Below are 21,427 nucleotides of genomic sequence, written 5' to 3' on the forward strand. Positions count from 1 at the left end.
ATCCTTCTTCCAAAGGCGCTCTCCTCATGTTTTTTTTGAAGTTCCCGAGATACAAGAGAAGCCATAGATTTGAAGACGCTTCTAAGTCCTTCGGAGATTTTGAGTTACAAAAATGATGCAAGAGAAGTATAACATTTTATTCTCTTGATAAAAGGAATACCATAAAGAGACCAACGGTTATTTCATATAAGATTTTGCATAAATATATTATGAGGATAACCTTCATAACTTCGTTTATTATTTCATTTACTATATTAAAATTTGAATTATTAATTTTATTTAAAGAATTTAACTTCTCATGTTTTTAGAGTTAGGTAGTAACTACAATTTTATATGATCACATAAAGGATTAATGGCACAAATGATCCATGAAGTTTATCAAAAAATTTTTTTTTGGATAAGCAAATTTTATTATCCAAGGAAAATTACATCAGAAACATCCCAATTAGGGTAAAAGCCTACTTACAACAAAAATATTCACTCAATACCCCAATAATTACATAAATTTACATTGACATAATAAGCTCTATTGAAATTTCTATCACTGAGTTTGATTCGAACAAGATCCTTAATGGTCTTTAGGACTTGATCAGGTGATCTTGATTCTCTTTTGAAGATTCGTCTATTCCTTTCATCCCAGATCGTGTATATGTAAGCTGTCCAAGAAAGTTTCTGAATGATGTTGAGAAGAGATTTACCTTTCCAGTGATGAGAAGCCCAACAAATCCTTGAATCCCAAGTGTTGTGCGTGTTGTGCATATTGTTGAGACGCATGATAGAGTTCCACAGAGTAGTAGCAAAAGAACAATCGATGAACAAGTGGTTTCGAGTTTCTGCCGAGTCAAGACAAAGGATACAAGAATCATCTGAAGCAATACCTATTCTAGAGAGTCTGTCCCTAGTAGGAAGACGATCCAAAATAGCCATCCATGAAATAATACTCAATTTTGGGATGTGAAGTGGGTACCATATTACTTTGTGCCATGGTACCTTAGCTTTATGATCTCTCATTTCCTCCCATAAGTCTCTGGTCTTCGAAATTCTAGTGCTAAGGATAGGTAGTACTTCACTTCTAAGATTAATCAGTTTCCTGAAACACCAGCTATATGAAGAGCTATCATTGACATCATTGAAGTTACTACCTTTAAGCACATAGCAATGAATCCATGCAACCCACAAAGAACCTGTTCCTGCGAGAATTTTACGAATGAGATGAACCATGCAGGTTTTATTCCAAGATTTGAGGTCTTTTAAGCCTAGACCACCTTCAGATTTAGGGCAGCATAATTTTTCCCAACCGATTCTTGCTCCAGTAGCAGCTGTATCTGAACATTTCCAAAGGAATCTGGAGCAGAGTTGGTCCAGTCGTTTAAGAACTTTCTGTGGCAATAAAAACTGTCTAGTCCAATAGTTAATCACACTGTGTAGGACAGTTTTAATCAGCTCAAGTCTACCTGCATAACTAAGAAGTTTCCCAGACCATTGATGAAGCCTATGTTTGATATTATCAAGAAGAGGGAGACAATCTTTTTCGGTTAACTTTCTAGTAACAAGAGGAACACCAAGGTATCTAACAGGTAGATAACCATGTTTGAAACCTGTAGCAAATATGATGTTATCCAGGTTTCTAGATGGAATTCCGGCAGAAAACAATTATGTCTTGCTTATGTTAAGCTTTAATCCAGACAGATCATAGAAGTGATTTAGGACAGTCTTAACACCAACAATAGACTCAAGGTTTCCTTTGCAAAAAATTAAGAGATCATCAGCAAATGATAGGTGAGTAATGCCAATTTTTTTGCATTTAGGGTGAAAGTCGAATATTTCTCTTTTGGCAGCAATGTTAAGTAAATTTGAGAGAATATTCATTGCAAGAACAAATAAGATTGGTGATAAGGGATCACCTTGTCTTATGCCTCTTTGACCCTTAAAGTATCCTATCAAACTCCCATTGAAGGAGATGGAATACCTAGCTCCTGTGAAACAATCTTCGATCCACTTTATAAACGTGAGAGGCAACCCTATAGCATTAAGAACAGAAGAAAGAAAATTCCAGTGAAGGGAATCAAAGGCTTTATGTAGGTCAATTTTAAGGGCACACCTAGGGGAAATGTTTTTTCTACCGTAACCTTTCACTAATTCTTGAGCAAGAAGGGTGTTATCGAGAATCGATCTGCCTTTCACAAAAGCTGTTTGATTTAGAGATATAAGATCAGGCAACAGTAAATTTAATCTTTTGACAAGAATTTTAGTGACAATTTTATAAATCACTGAGCAAAAAGAGATAGGTCTATAGTCATTGACTTTATTGGGGTTAGGAATTTTTGGAATCAAAGCAATTATTGTGGAGTTGAAAGCCGGGCTTATGTGAGCCTCTTTAAAGAAGTAATTAATAGCGTTAATGACATCCTCTCCTGTTATAGTCCAAGATTTTTTAAAAAACATAGGGGTGTAACCATCAGGGCCAGGAGCTTTATCATTTCCTTGGCTAAATAATGCCTCTTTAATCTCATCAGTAGTGACAGTTTTGATAAGATCAGAAACAGTATCACTGGGTAAATTTACTTGGAGCAGGTTTTTTAGGTAGACAGGATTAGTATTATGAACTTTAGGATCGGACGTACCTAATTGTTGTTTGAAGAACCCAATTATTTCAGAAGTCATATCATCATAAGAATCAAGCCTTTTACCATCATTGTTAACAAGAACTCTGATGGTATCTCTCTTGTTTTTAGAGGCTATGGCAGAATGGAAAAATTTAGTGCAATTATCACCATCTTTAATCCATTGCATTTTAGATTTCTGTTTGAGGAACATATGCTCATTGTCCTCTAAAACCTTCAGCTCCTTTTGAGCTATCAATTCTTTATCAATTGAGATGGAGCCTTTAAGAGTTTCAATCTGAATTTGTTCCAACTCCAACTTCTTTTGATTTACCCTAGCAGAAATATTACTATAATGATCTTGGTTAAGCTTCTGCAAATAGGGTTTAAGACGTTTGAGTTTAGTAAATAATTTCTGCATAGGGTTGCCGTAGGAAGGATGTTGCCAAGACTGATGGACAACTTCAAGAAAGTTAGTGTGGGTGGACCAGAAGTTAAAAAATTTAAAAGGTTTGGGTTTATTGATTTGACTCTGTTTGTTGATCCATGCAAGACCCATACAGTGATCTGAAGGTCCAGGGGCAGTGAATTCAACAAAAGAATTCTGAAAAATGGTAGCCCAAGGAGAGTTTATAAGAACTCTATCAAGTTTCCTTGCAAGGAAAGAATCTCTTTGTTTGTTGCTCCAAGTAAAAGTTGGACCAAAAAAAGGGTGGTCTTGTAAGGAAATATCTTGAATAGCATTTTGGAAATCAATCATATCAGAAGAAAGATAGGGACCTAAGAGATCGAAGTCAGTACTTTCTTTGGAGTCAAGAAAGGTATTGAAATCCCCTCCTAGGATCCAAGGAAGATAGCCAAACTTATGATCAATATCTCTAAGAGTTTGCCAAAGAATTCTACGGGTAATACCACAATTACTGCCGTAGACCGTAGTGATGATAAACGGATAGTTATTAAAAGAGCAATTGACAGTGATACTTTGGGCAGAAGAGTGGCAAAAAGAAATATCAATACCTTTCTTCCAAAGGAACCAGATTCTACCATTGGAAGCAAAATCGTAGTTAGTAAAGGCATTCCAGCTCGCAAAAGTAGAGTTTTAGATTTTATTAGAGTTTTCAGCTTTGACACGAGTTTCTAACAGGCATAAGACATCAACATTGTAAAGATTTGCTCTGTTGAGAACTTTTTTCTGTTTTTGAGGATTGTTAAATCCTCTGATATTCCAAAAGCAGATAATCATTGGGGAGTGGGGGAGTTTTGGTCCTCTAAGGCTACTTCTGAGGTACTAGTGAACTTAGAAATTTGTTCTTTCTTTTTCAATTTTAGTTCCTTGATCAGTTTTGCAACTCCAGCAGCAGCAGGTCTTTGTTTTTTAACTTGTACCTCGTTTAATGAAGGACTCTCATCAACAGTGGAAAGAATATCAAATCTGTTTGTTGTGCCTCTCATCACAGTTTTAGAATTAACTTTAATAGGTCGACCTCTACCTCGTTTAGGGAGAGCAGGAGACCCAGTTTCTTTGATAGTTTCCACTTGAGAAGAAAATTCGCAAGGAGGCGGATTTAGTTCATTTTCTTCAACTGCTTGCGAATCAGAAAGATCGACATTAGAAAATAGATTCGGATTGTGAGGAAGAGTTGAGTTTGAATCTTTCCCTGACTCTAGTTTATTAAGATCATTGTTAGCGCTGGAGGAGGAAGGTTCTGTCATTGTATCACCCTTAGGTAACAGGTTCGAATTGGAAGGAAGAATTGGTTTTAAAACTTTCTCCGTCTCTAGTTTATTTAGTTCATTATTAGCTCTAGAGGAGGATGGTTTTGACTCTGAGGCATGTTGTTCTTCTACTGTTTCTGTAGATTTAGGAGCAAGGATTTCATTCTTTTTTCTCCATATTTTCGAAGTTTGGGGAGCAAGAATAGGATTGTTTAAGCAGCCTTTTTCTGAATGGCCAAAGGTTTTGCAGTTAGTACATCTAGGAGGGAACCAAGGAACATCAACGTTGATAGTAGTGGATATTCCATTAGCAAGAACAACCTCTATAGATTCTGGTATTTTCTCCTGTGCACCTACCTCTATACAGACCTTAGCAAAATTAAGTCTGGATTTGTTAGCAGTAAACGAGTCCATAGTCAAAGGTATTCCTAAGGCACTAGCTATATAGCTAAGGCCTTCTCTAGAGAATAGTTCTAAAGGGACATTAAACAAGTGCACCCAAATAGGCAGACGAGTTAAACCAAATTCAAGATTATGCAAATTTGGTTCCCACTTTCGTAGGATTAGAGGTTTATTAAGAACATGCCATGGGCCATTTTCAAGAACCCAGTCCCGAGCATTAACAGAGTTGAAATTGAAAACATACAGGTTGTTGCCAGCGATACTTACCTGAACCCTAACCCCTTGCGAAGGCTGATTCCAGAGGTTCTCGATGATACTTTGCAGATGGATGAATTTTGGAGCAGCACCTAGTATCTGGCCAACGAGAGAAGAAGACCATTCTGCAGAGCCAGCCTCGAGAACTTCTTGTGGGGGTTGTACAATAGGGATTTTATCCTTTGATTTTGGGGGAAAATACGACAGTTCTTGCCCCGCTTGACATCCGAAAAGCTTTTGCCAATCCATGGAAAAGCCGATTGAGTGAGGAAGACTCGTGGAGGAAATGTGACGGATAGAGGGTCACCGGCGAACGCGACGCGACGGAGAAATCTAGGTATCGTTAGTCCAGCTAACTTGCGCCTAGGCAAAGCGTATCGTGCGCCTTCAGAGAATATGACCGTTTGTTAGTAAAATGTACTCCACTAAAGTTTATCAAATTTATTAATGAGGGACCGGTACTTTCTAAGCGTGAATTCAATGTGTCCATGAATTTTTCTTCGGTGTTCTGTGTTGCCCTCAAAGACTAAGGTCGTTAACTGCGGATATGACAGGACACGTGGCACACTCCTAAACTTCCATGTGGAATATCAGGTCAATAAAAGTCTACCTCAAGGGCATACAAGCAAATTGCCCTTTTTATTTGACTTCATATATAAAAGGGCAGTTAACTTGGATGCCCTTGGAGTATACTTTTATCGACTTTTTTGACCCAATACACCATGTGGAAGCTTAGGACTTTGCCACATGTCCTGCAACGTATGCAGTTAACGGCGTTAACTTCAGGGGCACATTGAACAAATTCATATATATTAACAAATTCGGTAAACTTCAGGGGGCATTTAAGCTATTAACCCTCATAAAAATGACCAAAATCTTCTAAGACAAAGAATCTCCACCAAAGTCGTGAAACAGACCATCAAACCTCGGACTTGCAAGTTTGGTCCCAACATTTGGTGGACATATTTGTAGAAATGACACAAGTTTTTCAATGGTCAGGATTGAGTCCCCTTCCTTATCATTAATGCTATGGTAACATTGACAAGGGAAAGGTAATTTCCTTTTTACATTTTTTTAAAAGTTTAATCAACAATGTCAGTGTCATCCCAAAAATCGAATAAGGGAAATTCGGCTGGGCAGCAGATGAAATATGCTCGGCGGACATCGAGCGGACGGTACATTAGTTTGTCGAGGGAAGACCTGGATATGTCGGAGGTCCAGTCGAGGGACTACATGAATTACACCGTGCATATCCCGCCGACGCCCGATAATCAGCCGACGGAGAATTCGGTGGCCACCAAGGCCGAGGAACAATACATTTCAAACTCGTTATTTACCGGCGGTTTCAATAGTGTTACGCGGGCGCATTTGATGGATAAGGTGATCGATTCGGATGTTACGCATCCCCAGATGGCGGGCGCGAAGGGCGCGTCGTGTGGCATGCCCGCTTGCGACGGTAAAGTCTTGAAGGATGAACGTGGGAACGATATAACGCCATGCGCCTGTAGGTATATACACACATATTAACAAACTATTGAGGCCTATATTGTTGATGACTCGTACATGACATTATTATATGTTTCTCCTATAGGTTCAAAATATGTAGAGATTGTTTCATGGATGCTCAAAAGGGCAATGGCATGTGCCCCGGTTGCAAGGAACCGTACAAGGCCGGGGACTATGACGATGAGGTGGAATATTCAAACGGAACGTTGAAATTATCGGCTGTGAACAGGAAAAGAGATGCTAACAACATGCCTATGACGAAACGAAATCAAGGAGGAGACTTCGATCACAATCGATGGTTGTTCGAGACAAGTGGTACTTATGGATATGGCAATGCTTTTCGTGATGACGATGGTGATGGTGGTGATGATAGACTCCAAGGGGACTTGGAGACCAATGATAAGCCTTGGAAGCCCTTAAGTCGTGTAATTCCCATCGAAACCAACATCATTAGCCCTTACAGGTATAATATAAATTTAAGCGTAAACTTTACTAATAGTCACTAGACTTTTTAGGGAGCTTTTATTTTGATCACCAAAGTTGAAAATTTTTCATTAGTTATTGTGGTTAAGAAAAACTTTCAATTCGGTCATTGGATCGTTAAACCATTAATGACATTGGCGTGACACATTAAAAAACTCTAGAAACCAGGCAACCTTCTCTCCTTTCATTGTTGTTTCTACCATTGTTTGGAGGTTTCTCATGTCCAAAAAAATCGTTGAACTTCTCATATTTTTCTTTCTTTCTTTCAATTTAAACTTGTCGAAAAACCTTTCAATCTCCTCAAATCCTAATCGAACTAAAAGATAAAACTTTTCAATCCTTCATTATCAACCGTTAGATCAACTTAAAACTAAACTATGTTTATCTTTTAGTCAAATGGAACGTTTTCACTGTTGGGATTAATTGACAACCGCTATGTTTATTGAAACTTGATCTTTGCCGTGGATGTCAATTTGAAACCTTGAGATTTTTTAGAGAATAATAATTTAACATGAAACATTAGGTTTCCCTTAGCATCAACTAACAATAGTCACTAATGAAAATGAATTAGAAATTTAATGATTATAATGTAAATTTTAAGAGTTTCGTAATCAAAGTGAAAACGTTCTAAAAATTCAGTGACCATCAATATAGTTTAACTTAAATTTAATTTAATTTTGTTTAACTCAACTCGACTCAACTCTAAATTTTTTAATTCAAATAAATTAATTGATTTTGGTATGTAGGTTATTGATTTTCATCCGATTGGTGGTGCTAGGGTTTTTCCTACATTGGAGAATTGTCAATCCAAATAATAATGCGATATGGTTGTGGCTAATGTCGATCATATGTGAAGTATGGTTTGCCTTCTCCTGGATCCTTGATCAGATTCCTAAATTGTGTCCGATCAATCGTTCGACAGATCTCGATGTCCTGCGAGAAAAGTTCGATTTACCATCACCGTCGAATCCAATCGGCTGTTCGGATCTCCCGGGAATCGACTTTTTTGTATCGACTGCTGATCCGGAGAAGGAACCACCTTTCACCACTGCCAACACCATCCTTTCTATTTTAGCAGTTGATTATCCCGTGGAAAAGGTGGCGTGTTACATCTCCGACGACGGTGGTGCCCTCCTCACCTTCGAAGCGATGGCTGAAGCCTGCAGTTTCGCCGATTTATGGGTTCCATTTTGTAAGAAACACGATATCGAGCCGAGGAACCCGGACACATACTTCAATTTAAAAGGTGATTCTACTAAAGGCAAGAGTAGGCCCGACTTCGTTAAGGATCGAAGAAAGGTGAAGAGGGAGTACGAAGAGTTCAAAGTGAGGATCAACGGGCTCCCCGACGCGATCCGAAGGCGATCGGAGGCGTTCAATGCAAGGGAAGAAATGAAGATGTTGAAACACATTAGGGAAACTGGAGCTAACCCCATGGAGAGGCCTAAGATCCAAAAGGCAACATGGATGGCTGATGGCACACATTGGCCTGGGACTTGGGGCAATCCATCCAAGGAACACTCGAAGGGAGACCATGCCGGGATCCTACAAGTGATGTTGAAGCCACCGAGCTTCGATACACTTACAGGAAATAGTGAAGATAAGCTCGTTGATTACACCAATGTAGACATTCGGCTTCCGATGTTTGTCTATATGTCACGAGAGAAGCGTTCGGGGTATGATCATAACAAGAAAGCTGGTGCCATGAATGCCTTGGTGCGAGCATCGGCCATTTTGTCGAACGGTCCGTTCATCCTCAACCTCGATTGTGATCACTATATAAACAATTGCAAAGCTATTCGAGAAGGGATGTGTTTTATGATGGATCAAGGTGGCGAAGACATCTGCTACATTCAGTTCCCTCAAAGATTTGAAGGGATCGATCCCTCGGACCGTTATGCAAATCACAACACCGTGTTTTTCGACGGCAATATGCGTGCACTCGACGGTGTGCAAGGGCCAGTTTATGTGGGAACTGGTTGTATGTTCAGGCGATTTGCTTTGTATGCATTCGATCCTCCGAATCCTGATAGGATGACAGTGGCCAAAGAGACCGAAACGCAACCATTGACGACTAGTGATTTTGATCCTAATTTGGATGTGAACTTATTGCCGAAGCGATTCGGGAATTCCACGTTGCTGTCGGAATCGATACCGGTCGCCGAGTTCCAAGGTCGACCACTTGCCGATCATCCCGCTATCAAATTTGGAAGGCCTCCTGGTGCTCTCAGGGTCCCTCGTGAACCACTCGATGCCGTCACCGTTGCCGAAGCTGTTTCCGTTATTGCTTGCTGGTACGTGCTTATTTAAACATATTGGTACCACATATGATAATGATTTATCGAACTTAAAATGATCTAAATTCGAAACTAAATATAAATCGAAATGATATGGACATAAAATTATTCGAATTCCATCTCCGACAAGGTACGAGGACAAGACGGAATGGGGTGAACGAGTAGGGTGGATTTACGGTTCGGTCACGGAAGACGTGGTGACGGGCTTCCGTATGCACAACCGCGGTTGGCGGTCGGTTTATTGCATCACCAAGCGTGACGCCTTTCGTGGTTCAGCACCAATCAACCTTACAGACAGACTCCACCAGGTGCTCCGATGGGCGACGGGCTCCGTCGAGATCTTTTTCTCCAGAAATAACGCCTTGCTCGCCACCACGAAGCTCAAATTCCTTCAACGACTGGCTTATTTAAACGTCGGAATATACCCTTTCACTTCGTTTTTCCTCATCGTTTATTGCTTCCTCCCCGCACTGTCACTCATCTCCGGTCAGTTCATCGTCCAAGAACTTAATATCTGGTTCTTGGTTTACCTCATGATCATCACGTTTTGCCTTATCGGCTTGGCACTCCTCGAGGTTCGATGGGCAGGCATCGGCTTAGAAGAATGGTGGAGAAACGAACAGTTTTGGCTCATTTCCGGTACAAGTTCTCATTTCGCTGCATGCATTCAAGGTCTATTAAAAGTCATTGCCGGCATCGAAATTTCTTTCACTTTAACGTCCAAATCCGCTGGTGAAGACGAAGACGACATATATGCCGATCTGTACTTGGTGAAATGGACTTCGTTGATGATCCCACCCATCGTTATCGCCTTGGTTAACATCGTTGCATTGGTCATCGCCTTCGCGAGGACACTGTTCGGTACCGGAAAATGGAACATGTTCATCGGAGGTGCATTCTTTGCTTCCTGGGTGTTGTGTCATTTGTATCCTTTCGCTAAAGGGTTGACGGGTCGGCAGCGGAAGACACCCACCATTGTATTCGTCTGGTCCGGTCTTATCTCCATTATCATCTCGTTGCTGTGGATGGCCCTCAATCCTGGCGGTATCAATTCCCTCGGAGGTACCGCCTCTTCCGACAAGTCTGGTTTTTCATTCCCTTGAGAACGAAGAAACTGAAGTGGCACACTCAAAGTTTTGGGAAATTTACATTGTACCTTTAAAATATTTTTGAAATTTTAATTTAGCCCCCTTCGAAAATTGGAATTGATTTTTTTGGTTTATTTTTGTCAAATGTGATCATTTGTCCATTTATTATGTATAAGTTGTGAATTTATTCCCTATATTTTAATTTGATTGTATAATTTGTAAATTTAGTATCTATATTTTAATTTAATTGAATATAATTATTATATTTTTAAAATTTTATAATTTCAATCCTAACTAAAATAATATACAATTAATATGACTAAATTAAAAGAATTCAAAATAATCAAATTGAACAGAAACTACATCTTTAACTTAGGCATATCACCATAATTGATAATAGAATTTGATTTAATAAATTTAATTGTTATTATTGGAATCATAAATAAAATTTCAAAATTGAAAAGTATAGGAACAAAAAAAATGAAATCCAATACAAGGACATAATTTCATAATTTAAGCATAATAAAATGACTGATGAAAAAATTTAACCAATTTTTTTAAGTAGAAGGGGTCATAAACCAAACTGAATGGTTTAAATATGTAAACGATCCTTACACTATTACAATGCATACAATTTAATTCTTATACTTCAATTTTACAACTATGCAATATTAAGTCCTTATACTATTTTTATTCTACAAATCTTAATTCTTTCCCCAACTTCTATTGAAAACTATAAAAAATTAAAAAAAATATTTTTCAGCCCCCTAAATTTATACTTTTTTATTAATTTGACCCTTAATTCTTTATATCATTAAAGTCATCATTTAAAAATAAAACAAAAAGAATCAACCTTTAAGTCTTTATTTTCACCTTTAATTACATCATTTAAATTTAAATAAAACAAATTTATTTTTATATTGTTCTTCAATCGGCTGGAAACTGATCCTAATCAACCCACAAATCAACTTGTAGATCAATAAAAACTGCTAAAAAGAGTTATCAAATGGATACAAACTGCTAAATCAACTGTAAACAGTGGATAGTGGTCATTGTTCGAGTGATTAAATCGATAAAAACTGTAAACATAAAGAACTAAAAAAGTTATTTTACCTTTTTATAACTGCTAAATCGACAACTAACCCTACAATTTAATCTTATACGTCGGGCGTCTCATACGGGACTCGTACGAACAACTGACCATGCAGGGTAACCACGGCCGACGTCTGACGAGGATCAATTCTTGATGGCAGGCTGACGACCTGGACACGAATTGCATATCGTTAATGCACACGAAAAATGGTTGTTCGGGAGAATTGGCACTCACCTAATCGTCATGCCACGATATTGAAACCGATGATAGATGGCTACAGTAAATTGAAATTTCATCGACTTGGTCTAACCTTTTTGAAGGGCGTGACACCCCAAGGATTATCGAGTTGCTTCGGTTGACCGGATATAACCAAGCGTCCTGCTGGATCAGACTGAACATGCACCTGATTCATTTAAGCACATATGGAAATCCATCAACAAAAATCAAATACAATCTATGGGAAGAAAAAGGAAAATGGATCCAGCTATTACGCAAGTATTATTGGGTCCTCTTCTGTACTAAATTACGAATAGTAGCGAAAAAGATAGAGATCTTGAGATTAATCTACTTAGCAAGTACCGATCCTGTAAATTTACCAAAAATATCGTGCTCCCGTAGAGCATGTATAATGGCTAGCCTAATGCAAACTCAGCACATTAAGAACTCTACTAACAACCTAAGTGGTTGACCTAAGTATATATCGGCTTATTTGGACAGGCCTTAAGTCTCTCGATATTATTCCTTCGGCTTTACTTCCTTTGGTCGATGACCGGAAAGTAAATCACTCGAGCATAGAAACAGATTTCCTATTAAAAGTTCCATTGTAGAAAAGTAAATAGTCCATCATCTAGAACAAAAAGTATCTTCCAAGTAAGCTTTACCTATTAAAGACATGCAACTTAGAAAGCAAAATACTAAAAACGAAACAGAGAATTATCTAAAGATATACGAACCTCCTCCCGGAGAAGCCCAGGAACCAAAGCGTATACCTCGAAGCAGTCAACCTGTGAGGGCCAGATAGAGAGTCATATACAATGATGTATCACATTATCGTAAGAATAACACAAGAGAGACTTACAGTTTTTTGCACGTTAACCTTCACCCAATCAGCTGGGGCACCGATATCGACAATCATAGTATCCAACCTGCCAAAAGAATGCCTAGTTCCGGCACTTTGAAAAGTCAAGATACTGTTTCATATACATAATAAAAGAGGGTGGCGGGCAGGAATAAGTAACCGGCAATCGTAACTGTAGTTTAGTCAATTTAAGTTGAGAAACTCGGGCACCAGGCTCCATGGTGGATGGCCTTTTACGCTTTAATAAACCTGAGACAATAAGAGTCTTATAAATAAAGATAATTTTGGGCATTGTGGTAGATGAATGTGCTAGGCCAAGCATATTAGAAATACCAAAATTTTTAAGTTGTCTGTCACTTTTGAGTGTTGGATTAGTGGTCTTGTCCTAGAAAATTCGAAAACATTGCATAAAGAAGGCAAGATCAGGGCAGAAGAAAAGGGAAAATGAGAAAAGATTAATCAACACAGTAAATGCATATAGCTTAGGTCTCCACAAACCTTGATGATTGGATGACAGACCTCACCGTTATCGAGAACACGCTGAGAATGCCAGCTTCGCATGGCGCGTGCAGCAGCATCTCTCTTTGCCCTACCTGACCCAGGAGCTTGATTACTGCCAGCCTACAAAAGATTAATAGAAATTATTTGGATATATATATATATATATATATATATACACACATATATAGGATTATGATAAATATTTATCAAGCCAAATTCCAATCATATTACTAAGTATATGATTCGGATTAAGGACACCCAATAACCATCTAATTTGTCATTTTGTGCAAAACCGGATTTATCTATCGTATCGTTGCACAAGCCAATATAGCTGTCAAAACACATACGAGTTGCATATAATCACATATTATGATACCCCTTTGCAGCTTAGAACCATATGTAGAGAAGTCTTTCTATTAATTGTGAAAGCGCCTAAATCTTCGATTCCTTCTTAACAATTTCTATTACCATAGATACAACACGTGTTATGGAAAGGTAAATCATACCTTCTAGGGAAGATCTACCTCCATGATTCCTTTCTCTTACCAAGGCACCACCGGTTACTTTAATTGCAGCATTTTTATTACAAGATGCACATTGTCTTGGAAAGTTATTATCATTTCAAAAGAAGGCAATTCTTACACGTGATAGCCAAAATCTCGATTGTTCATTGTGGGAAGTCGTAAATATTATATGAAAGAAAACAAGATAAACATAAAACATGGATGTAACAAGCAACATTCATGTTGAAGCTGATCAGCAAGCATATTTACCTTAGTTTCAACTCCATTAGGCTCAATAAAGGGAGCATCCGAGTGAGGGAGCATGCCACCATGTATTTTATGCTTTTCATACTCGAGCAGTGCCTGATAAATTTATGGAACCAAATTACAGGTGAACCACATGTTAAAATAACAAATAAAGAAAACAAAAATTTAGTGTTGATGGAGGTCGGTCTCGTGGTTATGGCCTTATGCCCTTAAATCAGATGGTATGTGTTCTTTCAATAAAAAGAGAGAAATTAACAGTTAGAGCAAAACCTTCTCATAAAAGATACGGAATGTCCACGACACAGTGGTGCAGGTCCTACGCCAAAGGAACAAATAATAAATGTGCCTCGTTAACAAAATTTAGTCATAACTATAAAAAAAGAGCTAGCAGATTTAATTTTTAAACCCCAAAAATTGTTCGGTATGCTAGAAGACAGACATCAACAGGAAAGTAGATGTTATCCTTACTTCGGGGGATTAAATGATTCGCCTACTTGCCTCCACAATTTGCATGAGGTTACCTGCAAAGAACACGGCCTGGTTAAAAAGGCAAGTCCATAACTCAGTCGTATTGTTACCCATAAATGAAAGAATCTTTTCTTGATCATCATAAATAAACAAGAAAACTAAACTAATCGCATATTACCGGTTTCATCAAATCCAAATAACTACAATTCAATGTCAAGGACAAGAAAAAGTTTGTACATTCTGCATATAGTAGGGAATCAGAATCACGAAAACCACATTACCAAAAATTTAAAGATTCATATAAATTATAATGTGCCATTCTAGCTTTTGTGCAATTAAACCGGTCATCCTTTGTACAGGCGTGTTATGAAATTGTAGGAAATTTTGGCAGAGATAGTTTTCAGAACTTAAGGCAAACCTGTTCATAGCCTCCCAATTTAATGACAGCTCTCCATAACCTTTAGTCAAGGGAAAATAGTGAAGATGGGTTAGCACGAAGGTTTTGTTTTCGAAGGAGAAAGAAACATTTTGCATAAACTCGATAACTCGAAGGGCTTACTTTAGCAAATTAAGATCCTCCTTGTAAAACTTAGGGTGCTTAAATTCGAGGTTATTCTCCTTGTAAAAAGCTTCAACCTCCTTCACAAAAGCTGCTTGCTCCTCCTCGGTGTCTGACCCCGAGTTGTCAAAGCATAAATTAGGGTTGGACAAAGACAATGGGGTATTAATCTCTCTTCCTGTAGGCAAATCCTTCAATGGCTCCCCATTGTCGATGACATGGTCATCACGATCATCTTGGGGTTTCATGTCAGAGTTGGGGCTTCCACTAAGTCCATTATCATGTGAATTAATGGGACCATCACCACAATCATCATTATCATCATGTCCAACATCATCCATCTTGGCATCAGTTTCGACCAAAGATTTGTCCTCGACATCCTTAAATTCAACATCAATACTCTCCTCAGGCTTCGATTTTTCCTCAGTTCGAGCACCGGTATTGTCGACATTGAGAGTTTTGCCGGTGTCTTCAATGGCTTGTGGTTGTTGTTCGACTGAATCCGGGTTGTCACCAACTGGCTTGGCCTGCGATTTTCCATCATCTTCTTCGAGAGTTGTCGGTTCTTCAACTTGAACTTGGCCTTTCACTTCACCAGCTCCGGCCTCGGCCTCCATTGGAGCCTGAACTTCAGCTTCAGCCTCAGCATTAGCAACATCAACAACAGTTCCAGTTTCTTCCATAACAGGCTTGGAATCATCCATTATAGCCTCACCAACACTACCAGCCATCTTCTCAGGTTCCTAAACACCAAAAATGGAGAAAACAGAAAGAAAAAAGAACACTTTTCTTTCAACAAAAAAGCCAATGACACACACACAAACACACAAAAAAAAACTCATTTCTGATCTCATTTACAATACAACATAAAAGAAACAACTTTGATTATACTCACATTCATCCCTTGCTTTCTGGGTTACCCTCAAAACAAAAACTTCTAAACAAGAAAAAAAAGGTTTTTTTTCTCTCTTGATACCTGCAAAGAAAAAAAACATGAAAAAAAAACAAATGTACAAAACATAAACCCAAAGAGGTTACGATATTAATGAACCCTAAACAACACGGAGAAAGGAACTCACTTGATGTATTCGTTGGAAGGAGCGAGTCAGGGACTCAACTGCGAGTTGATCCCTTGGGTTAGGCACTCGTTGGCTCGGCCTGGACCCCGGGTTTTGAATTTTATTAAAAAAAGAAAAGAAAAAATGAAGCTTGAACAGCTGAACTACAAAACAAACAAAAGAGGTACTGATTGAGGTAAAATTTCACCTAAACTAAAACCATCCAAATGGAATGTTAACCCTTGACTGTCTTAATGGGCTTGAGACCAAACCCAACAACAATATTAAGTCCATCTATATGTGCAAAGTAACGTTTTGTAAATAATTGTTTTTTGTTCGGATTGAATCGTAACATGAAAATAACTTCGAATCATTTTATTAAAAATATTTTTGAGTAAGTTAATGAGATTACAAAGTAGAATCTATTTCAAATACTCTTGACCATTTGATAATGAAATTGCTCAATTATTCTTACAATCATTGGTGCTTGAACTCGTGACCTCTAAGAATAACAATGATTTCATTAACCACTTAAGTAAGTTGGTTTGTGCATTCATTAAAAATATTTTAATATTTTAAAAGATATTATTTCTTATTTATCTCTATTATCATTAAATTTCATGTTAATAATATCAATTTTATAATTGAAACGAAAAATTAACTAAGGTTAAATCATACTAGTAAATTAACTAAGACGGAACTTTTTGAATTTGTGAAAAAAATCAATTAACTCATGATTTTTTCACATTCAATTAAATTTCTAAACTTCAAAATTTATTAATTCACACTTTTAACCAATATTGACCATAAATATAACAAAATTTTTATCTATCTCACGTCACAATATTTTCAAGTGACATTTCTAAAATAATATATTAACCTTCAGAATTTTCTAAGATTATTTTAAAACTTTAATAAGTTTTTTATTTAAAAAATCTGTAAAATTGACGTTATAGAATCTCGGTGTGTAATGTGGCAATAACATCTTTTAAAGTAATTATTAAAACAAGTATAATTGTTCAAAATCTTAATTGATTCAATTTTTCGATTCGATGAGTTAAATAATTTAATTTCTCAATTTAAAACTTCAATTGAGTACAAAAAAAAGTAAAGGGCTTTACTAATTTCTTTTCAAAAGTTTAAGGACTTCATACACCATTTTACCTTTAAAAAATAACTAGAAAGTTATTCTTATCCTAATATATATTATTTCATACAATTGAAACTACATTGGCAAATGAATATAATCAGCCATTTGATCAAATTCTTTGCTAAATCGTCTAAGAAGCTAAAAGAAAATACTATCAAAACACTCGTCTTCACAACATTTCTTTTACTCGTTACACTCACTCTCGCAAATTAAGCCTTGCATTTTGAACTTTAACAGACAGCTTCAACTTCTGTTCTTCCATGTCCCTCAACACCGCCAGCAGGTTCGCTCTGTACACTTCGCATCGCCGGTTTATGCTCTCCAACTCCGTCGACAATTCCTGGATTTTCTTTTCCTTCTTGTCCTGTTTGACAAAACAATAGGAAAGTAGCATGAATTTTAATCATAAAAAAGGACAACAAAATGGTGATGGCAACACACATCCGAGATTGTTTCTCGTGAACCTATTCTCTACGTTATATCAGAAATGAACTATGCATTTAATTTCTATGTTCAGAAATCAGTAACAAACAAGATACATATTTGTAAATATGGTTATTCGAGCTAGGAATGGGCATGAATAAGTAATAATACTTGAACTTTTGTGTTGTTCTGCCTGATCTACCACTCAATACCTTTGGTTTTTACCCGGATCCAACGAAAAATATGGAAGCGCTTTTTATGTGTTTGTCGAGAATGATTACAATCTAGTTTAGGTCGTATTAGAAGTAGAAGGTTCTCTAGTCAGTTCCTCCCAAACAGAAAAAGATTACGGTCAGGTTGGTTGTGATCAATCCTCTCGAAAAAGAGAGTGCACTATATATACACATTACATACATACTGACTCGAATCAATGAGGCAGTTGTGTAAAAGTTTGATTAGAGTCATGTTGGTACAGTACCACTGTTATTATCAGATGAGTATTGTTGATGACTCGAAGAATATACCAACAAAAGACCAAGATTGAATGAATCAACACTCATTAACCGACCAAACCCTAAATGCAACTACCTAATTTGAGATTAAGCGGACGAAAACATATGTAAGAATAGTTCAGAACCTCAATACGAAAGATAAGTAAGCCTGCTTCTAAAACGGTTAACTCCTACATTCAACAACTTTAGGATTTGTTTTAAACAGGTCAGATTCCCGTTCTTTGTTTCCCCTAGAAAGAACCATCAAGTAATTTCATCAACTATCGAGATGAATTATCTATATAGTCCTTTCGAGAAGCTTCATAACAGGGGGCATTAACAAGCTAGGTAAAGTGCTAAAGTAGGAGAAACTGACCACAGATTGGCATGCCATTGTCTCAGTATTTCCAGCCACATGCAACTCTTGATTACGTCCATTGCTAAGTGCTCCATCTTCTGCAGATATAAGGCTTTGGTTTTTTGCAGAACTAACCTTTTTCAGTGCCTCTTGTAAAGCATCCATTGCCAGGTTGTAAACATGAATAGATTTTGCCCCTTCTTCAACGTACTTAATAGCTTCTTGGCGTAGGATGTTATACCGATCTGTTAAGGACTCACGAGAATTATTTGGCAAATCAGAAGCATGTTCATCCTGCACATCTCCAATTTTGGCATTTCTCGTCCATCGCTTTAGTACATATTGCGAAGGCAGCGTAAGAACATTTTTTGCCCTGAAAACTGCTAATATGTGCCTGCATATTATCCCAGAATGTTCAAACATTTGGCAGCTGCAATTAGCTTTCATCTCAAAGGAGGTAAAACTAACGGTGTGTGCTTTGTGCTCTTCCCTAAATTTGGCCACCCGATATGTTGCGACAGTTCCTGAGTCATCAATTTTAGTGGCAGGATTAGCAAGGGTCTCAACTAGCTCTTCTTGGAACTTCATGAAAATTCTTCTTGTATAGAGATTAGCCGCTTGTTTTTCCATGGGAGATGGTGTCTTAAGAACCGGTGAAGTGTTGGTTGTGTCATAATCAGCTTTCAACTCTTTCTCGTGCCAATTCACTACGGCTTTCTCATACTGTTTAATCAACATCTGTATGGTAGTTGATGCATTCACAAACCATTCAAAAAATGAGTTTAAGCCTCCGTTTCTCTCGGTTATAGAAAAGTTCCCAAAGAACGTATCTCGCATATAAACAGGGACCCACTGTTGCCGAGCATTGTACATCGACTGAAGCCATTCATTATCCATGACAGTAATGTTCCAGAAGTGACAACCAAGATGACCCGAACTCGTCAATCGTCTCAGTCTCGTCAACACATTTCTTAAATTCTAATTCGAACGTAGGATTGGATTGGTATATGTGAGCCAGCTTCTCTTGGGTTTCTTTGAAAATGCTCCATCTATTGAAGCGAAGGCGTGCTTCTGGAAGAACCTGCGTAACAGCCATCTGTATTAGGGAATGCAAACGGGCGGGTCGGGTGCGGATACCCTCCTCCCCCATCCCCATACCCACCTAAAATTTTTCAATCCACCACCTGCCCACCACCCATGATGGGTACAAATTTTCAAATCCACACCCGCCCACGCAGGTACATTTTCAAATCCATCCCCACACCCACTACCCACTAGCGACATACCCATCTAGACCCGCCTGACAGCAAACTAATGGGATGTTAGAATTGGTTCCCAGATAGTCCGTGATAGGGTAGCAATGCATGCTTCAATTTTTCAGAGTGGCTCTATGAATGTTATGGAGACAGATTGTAGGGAGCATGTAGTCGCAGAGCTGGATTGTTGAGTTGCTTTCGATGTTAATGCTCATAGTGCGCCTAATATGGGTTTTGAAAGGGCTAAAGAACATGGAAACTGTTGCTTTTGATGTTAATGCATATAGTACGGTTAATTTGTGTTTGGATGGGCAGCATGGGCTAAAGAACATGGAAAGTGACGTAGTTAGTGGGATTATGGGTTTAATCAAAGAGCCGAATATTTCCCTAATTAAAGATCAGATTAAAGACTAAATATCCTTAATATTTGGTTAAATTATATGTTATATATTATACAATATTAAAATTTATAAATTAGTCTCTAAAATTACACTTAAATTCATAATGGTCCAAAATTTAATAGATATTTGGATGGGCGGGTGGATGTGGGGCAGGCGGATGCGGGGCGGGCGGATGCGGGGCGGGTAATGTCTCAAACCCGTTACCCGCCCACCACCCACGACGGGTACCACTTTATAAATCCACACCCGCCCACTACCCGCTAAAATTATACCCATCCCCGCTCCAATTGGAGCGGATGCGGTGCAGAATCCACGAAATTATACTCGTTTGCCATCCCTAATCTGTATGAGACAATCAGGGTCGGTTGTTATAGATATGGGACGACGACTAGACATTGCATGAAGCCAAGTTTGGAATAGCCACACAAACGAGGACTCGGACTCGTTGAGAATTAGAGCACATCCAAACAACACTGGCTGCCCATGGTGGTTGATTCCTGTGAACGAGGCAAATGGCACCCTGTAGCGATTTGTCCTATATGTTGTGTCAAATATTACGGTATCACCAAAGTAAGTATAGTTCATCCTTGCTGTAGCATCCGCCCAAAATATGCTTCCACCGGCCTGGTCATTATCACCTTGAATTGCATAAAAGAACGAAGGATTCTCCACTTGCATTCGTCTCAAGTAGTCCAATATATGGTGACCCCCAACCCCTAGGGTCTGGTGTCTTGTGGCACTCATTTATCTCTACAATCCCATTGTATCAAACCCAAAGAAGGAAAATGTGTTAAGTTTCCCATTCAATTTCTTTGTAAATACACATTTCAACATGCTTAAACAGCTACTCACCGTCCACACTTACCAAACAGTATACATTATCTACTCGTGTTGAAATTAGCTTATTTTAAAAATGTCATCAGAACTCAGTTTGTTATGAAAGCATTTTCTATTTAACAATTTAAGGGTCGATCTAATAAGATCAACTGAATAAATAACAATCCGCTAGAGCTAAGATTCTTTACATTGTCTTCCTTTTACTGAAAACAAGCATAAGATATTCCAGAAACAGAAAAATCTATACTTAATTCCTTATTTCTATACATAATTTGTTGAATGCTATCAACAGGCAATAGAGACTGAAGCAGGATATTACTTTGGTAAAACAATACCAAGCTTTCTAATTCTAAGATTAGCTCAGTAGTTTCTTGTGTTATTTCTTTATTTGACACGGTAAGTAACCACGGTATCCGGATTCCAGTTTTGAACCTGAACATTGGTTCAGTTAGTTCATGCAACTATCCTAAGAGGTAAAGCTAAGCAAAAAATGGGATTCAAATTACAATTTCAAACCCGAATATTAATTCAGTTAGTTCATGCAACCATTTCAAGAGGTAATACCAAGCAAATACGGAATTCGAATTCCAGCATCCATCCATCCATTCATTTCTGTGAAGTCTCTAGTGAAACA

The 21,427-nt window shown here is 38.0% G+C and overlaps 2 protein-coding genes and 1 pseudogene across 4 annotated transcripts; 1 reads left to right on the forward strand and 2 right to left on the reverse strand.

The window, feature by feature from the left end:
• Window positions 1–6,065: 6,065 nt before the first annotated feature.
• On the forward strand, window positions 6,066–10,365 carry LOC120150904 (cellulose synthase-like protein D4; the record flags this gene model as incomplete). The annotated part of the gene is made up of 4 exons (XM_039163503.1): window positions 6,066–6,484; window positions 6,568–6,945; window positions 7,712–9,259; window positions 9,393–10,365. Coding segments are annotated over 4 exons (3,318 nt in total), but the record flags the coding sequence as incomplete, so codon positions are not given.
• Window positions 10,366–11,403: 1,038 nt separating this feature from the next.
• LOC120150871 (AT-rich interactive domain-containing protein 5-like) lies at window positions 11,404–15,795 on the reverse strand. Of its 3 annotated transcripts, none has more exons than XM_039163483.1 (13): window positions 15,715–15,795; window positions 14,820–15,562; window positions 14,679–14,718; window positions 14,261–14,313; window positions 14,063–14,108; window positions 13,796–13,888; window positions 13,041–13,142; window positions 12,855–12,906; window positions 12,695–12,770; window positions 12,522–12,603; window positions 12,397–12,447; window positions 11,754–11,846; window positions 11,404–11,612 (listed from the first exon to the last, which is right to left on the reverse strand). In XM_039163483.1, the coding sequence occupies exons 1-13, from the start codon at window positions 15,718–15,720 to the stop codon at window positions 11,508–11,510; spliced, it is 1,542 nt and encodes a 513-aa protein (XP_039019414.1). In that variant the 5' UTR covers window positions 15,721–15,795; the 3' UTR covers window positions 11,404–11,507. The 3 variants fall into 3 exon arrangements, with proteins under 3 accessions (XP_039019414.1, XP_039019413.1, XP_039019412.1); XM_039163482.1 differs by having other exon boundaries at window positions 11,407–11,612; window positions 12,522–12,588; window positions 13,020–13,142; XM_039163481.1 differs by having other exon boundaries at window positions 11,412–11,612; window positions 13,020–13,142.
• A 1,258-nt stretch (window positions 15,796–17,053) lies between these two features.
• Window positions 17,054–20,715, reverse strand: LOC120151141 (annotated as a pseudogene).
• Window positions 20,716–21,427: the final 712 nt, after the last annotated feature.

The sequence above is a fragment of the Hibiscus syriacus genome, unplaced genomic scaffold, assembly GCF_006381635.1.
Source record: "Hibiscus syriacus cultivar Baekdansim isolate YM2019G1 unplaced genomic scaffold, ASM638163v2 tig00111027_pilon, whole genome shotgun sequence".
NCBI lineage: Eukaryota > Viridiplantae > Streptophyta > Magnoliopsida > Malvales > Malvaceae > Hibiscus > Hibiscus syriacus.